Raw genomic sequence first — 14320 nt, 5'->3', positions numbered from 1 at the left:
GGAAATCCCACAAGGTAAGGCCTAAGCCAGCGATCCTCCCTACAAGCAAAATGATCAATTTGCCTATGTTAATGCTCACCCTGATAAACAGAATCAGAACCAAGTGGAAATGTGTTTTACTTAATATGTGGCAACTTTGAATTTGAAATACTGTCTGTACTCCAGGTTTTGCTGTCCTTATGGAATACCAGAGAGATAGCTAATCAGTTGGGTGGGGTTTTTTTGTTTGTTTTTTCTTTTTTTGTTTTTTGTTTTTTGTTTGCTTTTTTACAGCAATATATTATGAGAACATTTTAAACCATAACTTTTCCTCCAGTTTTTAAAAATCAGTTGAAAATAATAAGGTCATTTTTAATGACTTCATGGAGAAGCTGGTTGTTTTCATTCATTCAATTAATATTTATTAAGTGCCTATTATATGCCAGGCACTATGTTAAGCACTGGGGATACAAAAAGAGGCAAAAGATAGTCCCTGCCCTCAAGGAGCTTACAATCTAATAGGAGAGAGAACATGCAAACAAATGTATATGAAGCAAACTGTATTCAGGAAAAATAGAAAATAATTAATGGAAGGTGCTGGAATTAAGGGTTAGGAAAGGCTTCCTGTAGAAGGTAGGATTTTAGTTAGGACTTGAAAGAAGCCAGTGAAGTCAGTCAAGAAAGTCAGGGAAGTTATCTGTAACTTAGAACTTATTTTTCCTCATGGAAACAATGCTTTATTCGAGAGACAGCCTAATAGTACAATGAAAAACCTAGGGTCAGGAGAGGTCTGGGTTCTTAGCTTTTCGACCATAGGAAGTCACTTAATCTCTGATGATATTCTATCTCCTTCATGAGTGATTGTGGGGAATAAACTTTATAGGCCTTCAAGAGTTACAGAAATGTAAGCCACTGTGATTGCTTGACACTTGTTACATAGGAAGGATGGGAAAGAAGCATGGTATAATGGAAAGGGTTTGGGCTTGGAAGTTAGAAGGCGTGGGTTCAAATCCTGACCCTGTCACTTACAACCTGTGTGTCTTTGGGCAAGTCACTTAATGTCTATAAGCCTCATATGTATAATGAGGGGGCTGGGCTCAAGGACCTCTAAGGTCTCTTCTGGCCCTACAGCTAGGATCCCAAATATGATCTAATTACTACTCTAGACCCTAAATACAACATATAACACTGACTCTGGGGTGTGTCAGGAGCCCATCTCTTTCCTCTCCCATCCTTACCTCTCTCTTCACCCTTAGACATAAGATGGAGGGTTCTCTCTTTCCCCATCTACCAAACAGTCGAAGAACTGGGCTCCCTACCTTCAAGCCACTTTGCGTCGGTGGTGCCTGGGGTGGGGGCTCTGGCAGAAGAGGTAAAGGGTGTAATAAAGAGCAAAGATTGGAATTCAACAGGGTCAGTGGGTTGGGAGTTGGGGTGGTGGGGCACTAAGATTTCCTACCAGCATCAACCTACAAAAGCAACACTTTTTTTTATTATGGCCCAGTTCCCTGTCGTCTCCTTTCTTTTATTTCACTCCTCACACAAGTGTTAATGAGTGACAAGCATTCTGCTAGGCATTGGTGATACAAAGACCAAAAAAAAAAAAAAATCAAGAGTCTCCGCCCTCAGAGAGTTTACATTCCACTGCAGAGGAAGCAATGTATACATCGACAAGTAAATACAAAGTAATTTTTCTGGGTAGGGGAAATGCTAACAGATGGCCAGGTCAGGAAGGAAGGGCCCCAGACATCATCAGCCTGTATGTGTCCTTTGTGACTGGGGCCACGTTTTGATTCTGGCTGTGATTTCTCCCTTCCGTGGTCCGCTTGTGGCACAGAATGCATTCTTGTAACTTATCCACTGATCTGCTTTTCATGGTTTTCTAAGGATTTTTACTATAGGAAGCACAAACGCTCTCTTTTTACTGTAGGAAGTATAAATGCTGTCTCCATTTTTTGTTTTTGTTCTTGTTTTTGTTTTTTTGAGTTAGACCCTAGAAAGAAACACCCATGTCTGTTAGACTTGAGGCAAGAAACCTGGATATCTTCCAGAATTGTCAGGGAAGAGAGATAATATGGGAGTCAAGAATGTTGCCTAGGGTCCCAGAGAATTAAGGGCAGGAAAGAGAAAAGTAGCTTCAGGCAGTTACGCCCCCTTCTATCTCTCCTGTGTTGGACATTATTGTGCAAGGTGAGAAGTAGGAACCAAGGTTGGGACAATGGATTCTAGGTATTTGGGGGTGAGTGGGGCTTCCTCTGGTCCCTCTGCTTAATCAGCTCATTTTTACTCACATGTCATTCAAGTCTACCAAAGCTGGAGAAATGTCCAAAGTCTGATTTCTTTCCCCGACCCCCACCCAAACCTCAGCTATTTTACTTGGGACAATGATTTTTTTGGAAGGAGCCTTATATTTGTGGATCCGTTGCATGAGTTTTTATAATACTGGAAGGATGGAGATGTACTGTTTAGAAACAATCTGCCAAAATTTGTCTTGAAGCAGATTTTACTATTTAAATAACACGAGCAGAAAACATTTTGAATACCCTCATTTGAAAGGCCAACTTTGTAATGACATCATGTATGTGTGTTGTTTCTTCTAAGTGTATAGCTCTCCTCACTGTATGATCCATTTCTGTAGAAAATGAATCTCCATAGGATAGAGAGCCTGTTAAACAGGGGAGTATATCAATACCCCACTCATCTCAGAGATTTTTACTTCCTACAACCATGCCTGAAAGACAGCTCGGCATAATGGATAGAGAGAGCCTGCCTTGAAGCTCAGCTGCCTCCTCTCAATATCCCGGGCAACTCTCTCAGATGAAAACTTATAAAGGAGGTACCAACCTTCATTGGTGAAAGAAATTTCCACACTTGGGAGTTCCCTATAACAATGAAATAAATCACAGCTCTAGTCCCTAAAAATTTGTAGGAGACAGAATTCAAGAAAGGAACTGGTCTTCAAATCAATCAATAAGCATTTATTAAACACCTTCTATATGCCAGGCATTGTGTTAAGCACTGAGGATACAAAAAGAGGCAAAAGATACTTCTTGCCCTAAAAGAGCTTACAATCTAATGGGGAAGACCAAAAAGCAAAATATATACATACAGTTATATGCAAGGTGGAATAAATAGAAAATATATACAAGATAAATGGAAAACAATTAGCAGAGGGAAGGCACTGGAATTAAGAGGGGTTGGGGAAGGGTACCTAAGATTCAATTCAACGAACATTAATTATGCACCACTGTGTACAAGACACAATGCTAGAAGCTGGTGATTTAAAGAAAAAAAGGGAAAAGATGCTTGTATATTTGGCTTTTTTGAACCTTACAGGTGATATGTGTTTATCTTGGTCTTCTTCACCAGGAAAGCAATGGAAAGGGAAAAGAGCTCTGAACTCCACCGCCAAAAAGTGATCTCCGAGGCCAAGAAGAATCATAAGATAGCGGTCCAGTTCCTAAGAACCACCTTGGCAAAGTATTCCTTGTGTTTTTCCCCTCCTTTGGCCCTTTCTGTTCATAATCCTGCCCAGAAAACCCAGAGATGACGTTCCCTGAGCTTCCATGTTGAAATGAAGCAATGCTGTTGTCAGTGTTGGAAGTGGCTCAGGTCTTATCGAGCACCAGTAAGCAACTGGGAGGCTCAGTGCATAGAACCCAGAGTCAAGGAGACCTGAGTTCGAATCCAGCGTCAGACACTCACTAGCTGTATGACCCTGGGCAAGTCACTTTGCCTCTGTCTACCTCAGTTTCCTCAACTATAAAATGGGGGTGATAACAGCATCTACCTCTCAGGGTTGTTATGATCCATGTGACCACACGAGGTCATCTTTGGAGAGTGCTTTGCAAACCTCAGGGTGCTACAGAAACGTTAGCTATTAATTATTCTTCTCTGGGACCTGGATCCACTTTCTTAGTCATGGCCAGAGAATGTAATTATATAAACTTTGCTCATCTCTACCGAAGTGGTGAATATTTTTTTTTCCCAATATAAGATAACATACAATAACAAACATTCATTAAATACTGAATGTGTGCCAAGCACCGTGTTAATCAGTGTGAACACAAAGATGGGAAATGGCCTGATCCTTACTCTGAGGGAGTTTAGGTCATATGGGGAGGTAGGGAGGTAACACGCAAATAAGTAAATGTAATACAAGCTCAGGTGTGACCGTGGCCAAAGAGGCACCCAGAGAAAGTGCTCTAGGAGAATGTGAGAAAGGAAAGAAGTCATTCAATCTTCCCTAAGCGTTTCACCCATTTGCCACCTTTAAAAAATATGGCCCTGCTGAAACTTATCATTATCTCCTCTTCCCTTCCTCACCTCCTACCTTTGACCTTTCAGATGCTTAATGTTCTGCAGCTGCACTGGTTGCTTCAAAATGCTTCTTTCCAATAGGGTTCGCAAGAAAGAAGCCAGTGAGGAAAAGAAATCACAAGAGTATATGAAGAGAAGAATGGATGCTGTGATAGCCCTGAAAAACAGCATCACCACAAATCGGGTACCATGTCCTCGACCGGACCATGCCTTCTTCCCTCTCCTAGTTGTAAAGTACATGGGTTTTTCCTGGAAGAGAGTTCACCAAGGATATCAGGGTTTCTCAAGATAGTGTCAGAATCACAAAAAAAATTGTCAAAATAATCAGTTAAATGACATTAGGGATAGGACAGGACTCGTGATTCCATTGGGAATTCCCACATGAGGCAACTCCCTCTACCAACATAGATTGGTACCTTCTCTCTGGTTGTTAGTCTGAGAAGCGAAGGGACTTGCCCAAGGTCACACAGTCAGGTTGTGTCAGTGCTGGGACTTGAACGCAAGTCTTCCTGGCTTCTCGACAAGCTTTCTGTCCAGTAAATCATACAACTTAATTATTTCACTGTGTCTAGAAATTCCTTGTTCTAGACTTGTGTCTAGAAATTCACTGTTTTGATTAAAAACAGACTGGGAATTTGCTCATCATAGTGCAATCCCAGTATCCTTTGGAAATATGAAAAAGTTCCTAATGGCCCTGAATTCAGGTTCAGTTCTTGCTGTGGGTGCCAAGCACCAAGGTCACATCCTGAAATCCAGATCACCTCCATTCTTTGTAGGCATCATGTCGTGCCCAGATAACACTAATATAACCAGGAAATTTGATCAGTCAGCTAAAAAAAAAAATAGTCGTATAATCGTATAGACCAAACAGTTGACTTTTTCAGTGTGTCACGGCTGGATTTGAATGCAACAGGAAATGACAAGGTTTGATGAGAAAATACCAGAATATATTTGATAACAGGACATTAGAGATTATTGAAAAACAGTTAATCAAGTGGCCCAGAGGTCAAGTTCAGAGAGCTCAGCCAAAGGAAGGAAGAGCAGGCAGATATTACATAGATCCTGGGAACAAGAGACCAAGCCTTGAGCCATCTGCCAAAGTGGGGAGGACTATGCAGTTGCACTAGGTCTAGGCAGACAGCTGTCAGATTCAGAGTCTGGGACATAAGACACCAGGATTCTGGTCAACTTAAGACTCTCAGAGCCCAGATGTAAAGGTTCTGAGCAGAAGGGACTCGGGGTTCCATACCAATGAGTCTAGGTAACAGGAGGTTCAGTGCCAAACAAGGAGGCACAGGATATCCTTTCTGTCAAAAATTGTACATGCTGACAATGTGTTTCTCTATTTCCTAGGAGACCCTCCAGAAACTTAGGGCCTGGGAAAAAGCCAGGGCTCACTTGATTGAAAAGAAAGAAGAGGCTGAGAAGGAGGTCATAGCAGCCCAGGGAGGGGATGCTATCAAGCAGACTTTACACGAAAAGCGAAATATGGAACTCAACATCCGGAGACAGTAAGGATGTGGACTCAGAAACTGAGCCTTCCAACACAAAGTGAACATGACTGACATAATATAGTGGAGCCAGCCAAGCAAGATGTGGTCCCAAGGATGATGTCCCAATGCTTTTGGTTCAGAATTTGGGCTTGATGAGTCAGGGCTCTATATGGCTTTTTAATGTTGAGGATGGCTTGCCATTGCTGGATGGGGCTACCCTCCTACCCTGCTCAACCTCCACCTCACTCGGGGGTACACAGATGTGTCCGTCCCTCCCCTACCTGCTGCATTCAGGAACTAAGTAGAAGACAATTCCTCTCCTGTCCCTCAGCTCGGGCTTTGGGAATTTGACATCTTTTCTTCCATAATAAGAAATCTCAGATTTGCATCTTACTTTCAGTAGCCATGATGATTTTAACAGTATGGACATTCCTTCCCTACCTCAGGGCAAACCACAGCCCTTCTCTGTCTTAGGGCTTGGTCTTTATGAGTTGCTACGGGCAAAGGCCATTTACCACCTGGTGGCCAGCTTTCTGGCTATGAACCTCTCTGAAGTTAGCTGGGTTCTTGAATGACAGAGAGGCCAGTACTCATATACTCATATTTTTTTTTTTTATTGAGTGGGGGAGGTAATCGGGGTTAAATGACTTACCCAGGGTCACACAGCTGGTAAGTTCAGATCTGAACTCAGGTCATCCAGATTCCAGGGCTGGTGTTCTATCCACCATGCCACCTGGCTGCCTCCACTCCTAATCTTTCCAGGTGGGTAGCATCTGTGAGAGTTGGAACTTGGCTGTCACATACTCCAAGATCACAGGGCCACTTCTGTCCTGTGTTGAGATATCAGAACAATCAAGTATTAACATAACTGGGGCAAGGGGGAAAGAGAGGAGGATGGGATCTGTCTTGTTAATTGCCCTGGTGTCTCTTGGACACCAGCCTTCACATCAACCTGCATAGTTTCATGATGTTCCCAACCCCATCTCTCTTCTGGGGGGTCCCAAGTTCATGCTGGCATGAGAATCACAGGATTTTTCCATGCTTACATGGGCAGAACTGTCACTGTGTGCTGCTTTCACAACGTGGCGTCTCTGTTCATGGTGTGTGATTTCAGAATAATGCCCTAAATTTGTATAACCTCTTCCTCCTGAAGAGTAACTCTTTCAGCTATGGAATCTCCTGGTAAAAGAAGGGAAAATGGCTACATCTTTTTGTTTGTTTGTCTGTTTCTATGGGCAGAATCCCACCGCTCTAGCCAAATTACAATTCTTATGCAAAGTCTGGTTTGTAAACCAGGCTCCTTGCCTCCAGCCTTAGTCTCTTTCTTGCCAAGAAGCATGAAGACCAAGCATTAAGCTCCTCTCTTTCCTTCACCCCACACGTGCCCAGTTTTGTCAATTCTATCTTCTCATCTTGCCCAGGTGACTCATTCTCCCCACTCACACAGCTACTACCTTGATTATCTAACAGCTACCTCATTGGGCTCCCTGCCTCAAGTCCCTGCCTACCCCAGTCCAGTCTCTATACTATGGCCAAAGTCATTTTCCTTAAGGCCAGATCTGACCACGAGACCCCTTCACTCCAGTGAGTTCCTGTGATCTCTGGGATAAACTATAAATGTCTCTGCTGAACTCTCAAAGTCCTTTATAGTCTTGCCGCAGCTTATATGTCTAACCTTACAGGACACTACTCTCTGTCCTGTGTTCTAAAATCCAGTCATCTTGGCCTTGTCTCTGTTCCTCACAAACACCACTCCATCTCTCATCTCCTGCCTTTGCATCAACCATCCTCATTGCCTGCTACGTACTCCATCCTCACCTCAACCTCTTCCTTTTAGATGCAGCTCCGATACCATCTTCTCCATCAGATCTTTCTTGATCCCCGCCCCCACATTGCCTAGTGCCCTCTCAACTACCTTCCATTTATAAACACTTGTATTTATTAACTTAATATTTTTCACTGTATATACTTTTATATGCACTCGTCTCTCCTGCTAGAATGTAAGCTCATTGTGAATAGGGATTATTTCATTCTTTGTAACCTGTGTCGTCAGTACCTTGGACAGTGCCTGGTATGTAGTAGGTACTCAATAAATGCTTGTTTATTGACTGTGTACCGTTGAATTACATAAACTTTTCCTTTGGTGTCAATGTTTTTAATTTAGACTTTTTGAACAAGAGCAAAAAATTCGAAAATGTGAAATTGTCAGTCGACTTCTGAAGGAAGAGGCCGATGATGAGAAAAGGAAACAAAGAGAGTTGGACCTGGAAAATGGTAAGCGATGGATGATCAAAGCCAGGAAGCTCCCAAGCCCGAAGGAGAGGAGTTGGCAGCATGTTATGAACGTCTATGAAGGAAAAAGCCGGGCTCCTACCGGTGTGGTGGTAAGCCAAGGACCTTTTGTCGTTGGAATGAAAGTACCACTAAAACCGGGGAAAGTCACTTCTCCCTTGGCTTTAGGTCTCACCTTTGTATCAAGAAATCGAATGTTGGAATTTATTAAATATCCATGCTATTGTGCGAGGTGCTGGGGTACAAAATCAGAAAAGTTATTTGATAAACTCCCATGGCTCCCTATTGCCTTCGAGATCAAGTATGAAATGCTCTGTTTGGCATTCAATGCCCTTCATAACCAAGCCCCCTCCCACCTTTCTAGTCTTCTTACACCTTCTGCTCTTTGATCCAGTGACACTGGCCTCTTGGCTGTTCCATGAACAAGACCCTCCATCTCTCTGCCCCCTGAATTTTCTCTGACTGTCCCCCATTCCTGCAATGATCTCTCCCCTCATCTCTGCCTCCTGGCTTCCTTCATGTCCCAACTAAAATCCCACCTTCTACAGGAAGCTTTCCCCATCCCTTCAGCAGCAGATACAGGGAAAGCCAAAGATATTTCAATCCCTAACCTTCCTCCCTTATTCTTTGTGTTTCTCTTGCTCTTCAGGAGCTCCCCAAAATTATTCTGCAAGGTCTTAGGAAGAACGAAGTGGAAGGTTAAAAAGGGTTAAGAGGTGGTAAGGGAGAGGAAATCACGCAATCAACACAGCAAAAAGGGAAAACCATGAAGCAGCTGAGAGGTACAGTGCATAGAGTGCTGGGCCTAGAGTCAGGAAGGCCAAGTTCAAATCTAGCCTCAGAGGCTAGCTGTGTGGCCCTGGGCGAATCATTTAACCGCTGTCTGCCTCAGTTTCTTCAACTGTAAAATGGGGATAATGATAGCACCTACCTCCCAGGGGTTTTTGTGAGAATCAAATGAGATAATATTTATAAAGAACTTAGCACAGTGCCTGGCACATAGTAGGCTCTATATAAATATTTATTCCCTTCTCTTCTCCTTTTCTATGTAACTAATCTGGGTACATCATATATTTTAACTTTTTGCTTGCTGTATTAAAATGTTATGTGTCATTTAAAAAATACCCAAAGAGTTGTCGTTTTGTTTTTAATGGCGTATGAATGGAAGAAAAGCTGGTTGGTAGCATTTGATGGCAAGAAATCAATAAAAGAATTATATGCGTTTTTAAGCAAACATTTTATCATTCCAGTGTCAAATGAAGACATGATAGTTAAATAGCACTGAGCCCCATCCAACATACTGTGCTGAGTGTTTTCTATCTCTGATTACAGGACAGTCACAAACATGCTTCCATATCTGAACAAAAGTACTCCTCGAGCGTTGGCTCCACTGATGATGAATTTCTTAATATTGAGGAAGAAGAAACACTAACAGAGCCAGAAATTAGGGGGCTCTGGAGTGAAAAGTATAAGCCCTACAAAGTAAGAGCTTTCACTTGTTTGTTTAAATTTCCATAGCTCTACAAATTAGCATCCTGGCCTTTAATCCCTTCTGTCTCTTAGATTTCCAAATGAATAGTTATATAATTCAGATGTAACTCTCTCTTGGTGCTTATTAGCAAAACCTAAATCTAGGCCTGGAAAGGTCAACATTGAAAAAAAGAAGAGAGGAGATTTTTCTGTTTTTTAATACTGTCTACTGCCTTTCACCATTAAGGGGATTTTGCGATGTATATAAGCTGTCTACTACAAAGGCAGCTAGAGGGTGTGGTGGATAGAGTGCTGGGCCTTGGCTCAGGAGTTCAAATCCAGCCTCTGACACTTACTAGCTGTGCTGGGCAGCCATCCAGTGACAGCAGCAAGTTAAAAACCACCTATTCAAGATGGCTCTAGCCAACCATGAGTTTGATTTATATTATCAGACTGGGAAGACCAATAATGTGTGTAGATGCTCTGAAGACGCAATGAAATTTGGAACTGTGCCCTGGCATGGTATAGGAGACTATAGATAATCCCGCCCATGTTTGGTACCAGGAAGCAGCTGGTGCAACCCGAGATGTTCACTTTAGCGCCTTGACTGCCCTGCATGATGACTTTGGACATTTGGATGAAGAGAGGACGCTTGATTTAGTAAGAAACAGATTCTGCTGGCCCAAGATGGCAACAGATGGAAATAAGTATGGGACTTGTCTCTGACACGTCCAGTGGAAAGGGCTGCCAACCCATGCTGCTGCCAACACATGGAGATCAGAAGGACCTGTAACAGGCCTCTGGAACTTCTGTGCATTGACTCTCTATCTCTGGAAAGACAGAACTAACATAAGCCACATTCTGTTGGTGGATGACCATCTTGCCCAGTATATGCAGTCCTCCATACCTAACTAAGAAATGAGAAAGTTTTTATAGTTTCTAAAGTGCCGTGGGAAAATATTTCTCTATATATGATTTCATTGCCAGAGTTCCCTGACCAAGGTAGAAGCTTTGAAAGCAAGGAGGTGTTGACTTGGGGGATGAGAGGGTGGTTGTGCTATTCTCCTCTGAGAAAGAGGGGTATTGAAGAACTGTAATTATATCTGTCCACCTCCCCAAACGTTGTTAACCTAGAGAAATGATTTTTTTTAGGTTCAAGTCACTTTCCTGGTTGCTGTTGCTTAAAGGGGGGGAAGAGGTACCCCAAGCTTACATCTGCATACTTGACTCCTTACCAAATACTAGTTACACAAAGACTATCAAAAATAGTGAATTGAAAGTAGATCCATTTATCCAAGTAAATAACAAACAGGAATCAGAGATATTAGAACACACAGAGTGAATTAACTCTGCTACTGGGAGTGAGATTATCTCAGCTGTAACCGAGAGAGAAGCCTTAATCTCACCCAAAGGGAAACTCCCCAAAGGCTCAGGGGAGGCCAGCTGAAAATCAGGAACACGTCTGCTTTTCCTTACATGTTTGCTTCCAAAGTCTTTTCTATTTCTATGGGTCTCTCCCCTAAAGAAAGCTTAGAACCATGTGTCCTTTCTCAAATCAGGAAAGAAAAAGAATGTCATCTCTCCTCTCCAAAGCTCTGAGAACAACTTTCCCCATCACACAGGCATGCTTCACTGAGTCATCATTCTATCCACCAGTGAGGATAGTCTTATGCAAGTACTCCAGGCTTGAAGCTGGGGTTACAAATATTTTCATACAGAAAAGTCTCTTTGTTAGTAACCACCTTGAATATAAACCATGAAGTGGGATCAGTGGGTCAAAGGGGATTTGACCCTAACTCCAGCCATTTTCCCAGGCTATTCTCCACACCTGCAAATCTCTTCCTCCTCATCTCTGTCTGCTGATATCCCTAGCTTTCTTCAAGTCCCATCTAAATTCTACCTTCTACAAGAAGCCTTTCCTAATTCCTGTTCCTTTTTCACTAGATCATTTCCTATTGATCCTATATATTTCATTTGTACATAGTTGTTTGCATATTGTCTATCCCATTAGACTGTGAACTGCTTGATAGCAGGGACTCTTTTTGTCTTTCTTTGGATTCCCAGCACTTAACATAGTGCCTGGCACATAGTAGGCACTTAATAAATGCTTCTTGGTTTGACTTTTTTTTTTTTAGGAATTAGTCCCTTCTCTCTCTACAATCTCTTTCTTGTAGATGACTCCCAAATCTACATACCATATGCTCATCCTTCTCTATTGAGTTTCAGTTCACCACCAGCTGCTTTCAAGATATCTTCTCCTGGACATCTTGTAGGCATCTCAGAATCAATATGGCCAAGATGGCAATTGTTATCTTCCTCTTCAAATCCAGCCCTCTTCCTCACTTGTCTATTTTTGTCAAGGCCAACACCATCCTTCCAGTCACCCACATATTTACCAGCTCTGAGCTAGCCTCAGTTTCTTTCCCTTCTCATTCATCCCTCATATGTGCAGTCAATTGCCTAGTCTTCCTACCAACATAACATTTCTTCCTTCTCTTCACCACCACTGGAGTTCAAGTACTCATCACCTCATTCTAGACTAGTAGCCTTCTAATTTATCTCCTGCAACTAGCCTCTCCCCTTTCCAGTGCATCCTATGAACAGCCACCAAACTGAGATTCCTGAAGCACAGGTCCAACTGTGACACCCCGTGTTCACAGTAGCTCTCTTTTGCCTCTAGGTTAAATGTAGACTTCTCTGACATTTGAAGCCTTCACGATCAAGCAAAGTGACATTAATTATACATGTAAAATCATGCAAAATGTATTTCCATATTAGGATGGCTGCAATTGTTAAGAAGTTTTCTTTATGTCAAGTAAATCACAAATTGTCTTCCTTTATATTCTCCATACGCAGTATTTCATCTCCCACCTCTGTTTCTTTGTCTGCCATCACTCCATTTCACCTATTGGAGTCTCTAACTTCCCTTAAAGGTTCACCTCCTATGCCTTTACCTTCAGGAGGACCCATTTGACTAACCTCCCCCCAATTTACTTTACATACCGGGTGTCCCAAAAGTCTTAATGCCATTTAAAGCTATTAAAACTGTTGTGTTTACTAGTTTGTGTACATTATTCTCCTCCCCCACCCCTCAACAGAACGTAACCTTCTTGAGGTCAAAGACTGTTTTATTTTTTCTCATTTTTCCCCTAATGCCTAGCACAGCACAAAATATGTACTAAATAAATGCTTATTGCATTTTAAAATTCCAAATTGTTTTCCACAGTGGTTGGAATAATTTACACCCCACCAGTAGTAAGCCATCTCATTGAATTTTTCAGTCTTTAATCACCTGTACCAGTTTGATTGATGTGAGCTTATGGGTCTCATTTACATTTCTCAGATTATTAGAAATTTCAATCTATGGTTTTTGAGAGCTTGCCTTTCTTCATTTCAGAACCATTTATTCATGTCCTTTGATGATTTATCTATTATGGAATGGCTCTTAATCATAGATTTGTGTCAATTTCCCACAAATTTTGGATGTCAGACTTTTACAGAGATGTTTTATGCAGAGATTTTTTTCCTGTTTCTATTCTTATTCTAACTATAATTATTTCATAAAAGTTTATTTTTTTGTAATTAAAGTAATCTATTTTGTGTTTTATAATGTTCTCTATGTCATGTTAGTTATAAATTAATCTCTCATCCACAGCTGCAAGAGCTATGGCCTTCCATTCTCCTTTAAATTTTTAATAATGTGACATCTTTGGTTCCTTTATCTATTTGAAATTCATTGTTCTCTGTGGTATAAGATGCTAATCTAAACCCATTTTTCTCATGACTTTTATAAAAAAATGTCCCCGAACTTCTTGTTAAGAGTTCTTTACCCAGTGCTTTCTGTTCTTGTGTTTATCAAAGTCTAGACAACCAAATGTGTTTCCTTCTAAGTCTTGCTTATCTAATCTGTATAATCTAACAGCCAAAATGCTGATGTATTGTGAGAGGCAGGCATAACATCCAGAAACAAGGAAGCAATAACCCTCCTGTACTCTGCTCTAGCTGGACCACATTGGGAGGATTGGGTTTATTCCAGGAGTCGGTGATAAGCTAAGACTGTTAAGAGGGCAACCAGGGTGGTGACAAACCTATACTTCATGTCATATGTAGATAGAGTTGTGGTTGTTTGTCCTCCATTCTCAAAGAGGAGTGTGACATCAAGGAGGTGATGCCATGACACGCAAGTGAATTGGATTTAAGTGAGGGAGGGCTGTGCAAAGTCACCAAGCCGCACTTTCTCCTCTGGAGCTATCTGGGTCCAGAGGCCAGATATAGATCAGGACAACTGGAGATGGCCCCAGATGCAATGGGAGACCATAGCATTTTTAAGCTAAGGTCTTTCCCAGGTCTCAGTTTGACTGAGGCAATGCCCATTCGGTGATTAAGGCTAGGCAAGAAATGAGGTAGAGAGTAGCCTCTTTACCTAGTACAAAAAAAAATCAGTCTGGGAAGGGAGGACTCTCAGGGTTTCTGGCCAAAACAGAAACAACTGCTATTTACATTCACCCTGAGTCAGTCAGGGCCCAAACAATGACCAAGTAGAGCTTGGACTGAGACCTGCTGTTAGCCAATCAATGAGAACCAGAGTTATTTGGGTTTAAGGAGTGATCCTTAAGAAAAAAAAAGATTTCAGTGATCAAAATTTACATTCCTTTGGGCAGAGCATCCATAGGTAAGGCTATGATACCCTATGTGGACAAGACGGAAGGGAAAGAAGGAAAGAAAGAAAGAATGAAAGAAAGAAAGAAAGAAAGAAAGAAAGAAAG

General features: G+C 41.8%; 1 protein-coding gene across 2 annotated transcripts in view; it reads left to right on the top strand.

The window, feature by feature from the left end:
* Window positions 1–14320, top strand: part of CFAP74 (cilia and flagella associated protein 74) — a 120778-nt gene that overhangs the window by 26572 nt on the left and 79886 nt on the right. For both annotated transcript variants that reach the window (XM_027855479.1, XM_027855478.1), the window contains exons 9-13: window positions 3349–3459; window positions 4381–4483; window positions 5653–5810; window positions 7957–8176; window positions 9417–9566. In XM_027855479.1, the coding sequence (XP_027711280.1) occupies window positions 3349–3459; window positions 4381–4483; window positions 5653–5810; window positions 7957–8176; window positions 9417–9566 (742 nt within the window). The remainder of the gene's footprint in view (window positions 1–3348; window positions 3460–4380; window positions 4484–5652; window positions 5811–7956; window positions 8177–9416; window positions 9567–14320) is intronic.

Source organism: Vombatus ursinus, unplaced genomic scaffold, assembly GCF_900497805.2.
Source record: "Vombatus ursinus unplaced genomic scaffold, bare-nosed wombat genome assembly UNPS02010822.1, whole genome shotgun sequence".
Lineage (NCBI taxonomy): Eukaryota > Metazoa > Chordata > Mammalia > Diprotodontia > Vombatidae > Vombatus > Vombatus ursinus.
This window is presented reverse-complemented; position numbering and strand designations above follow the sequence as displayed.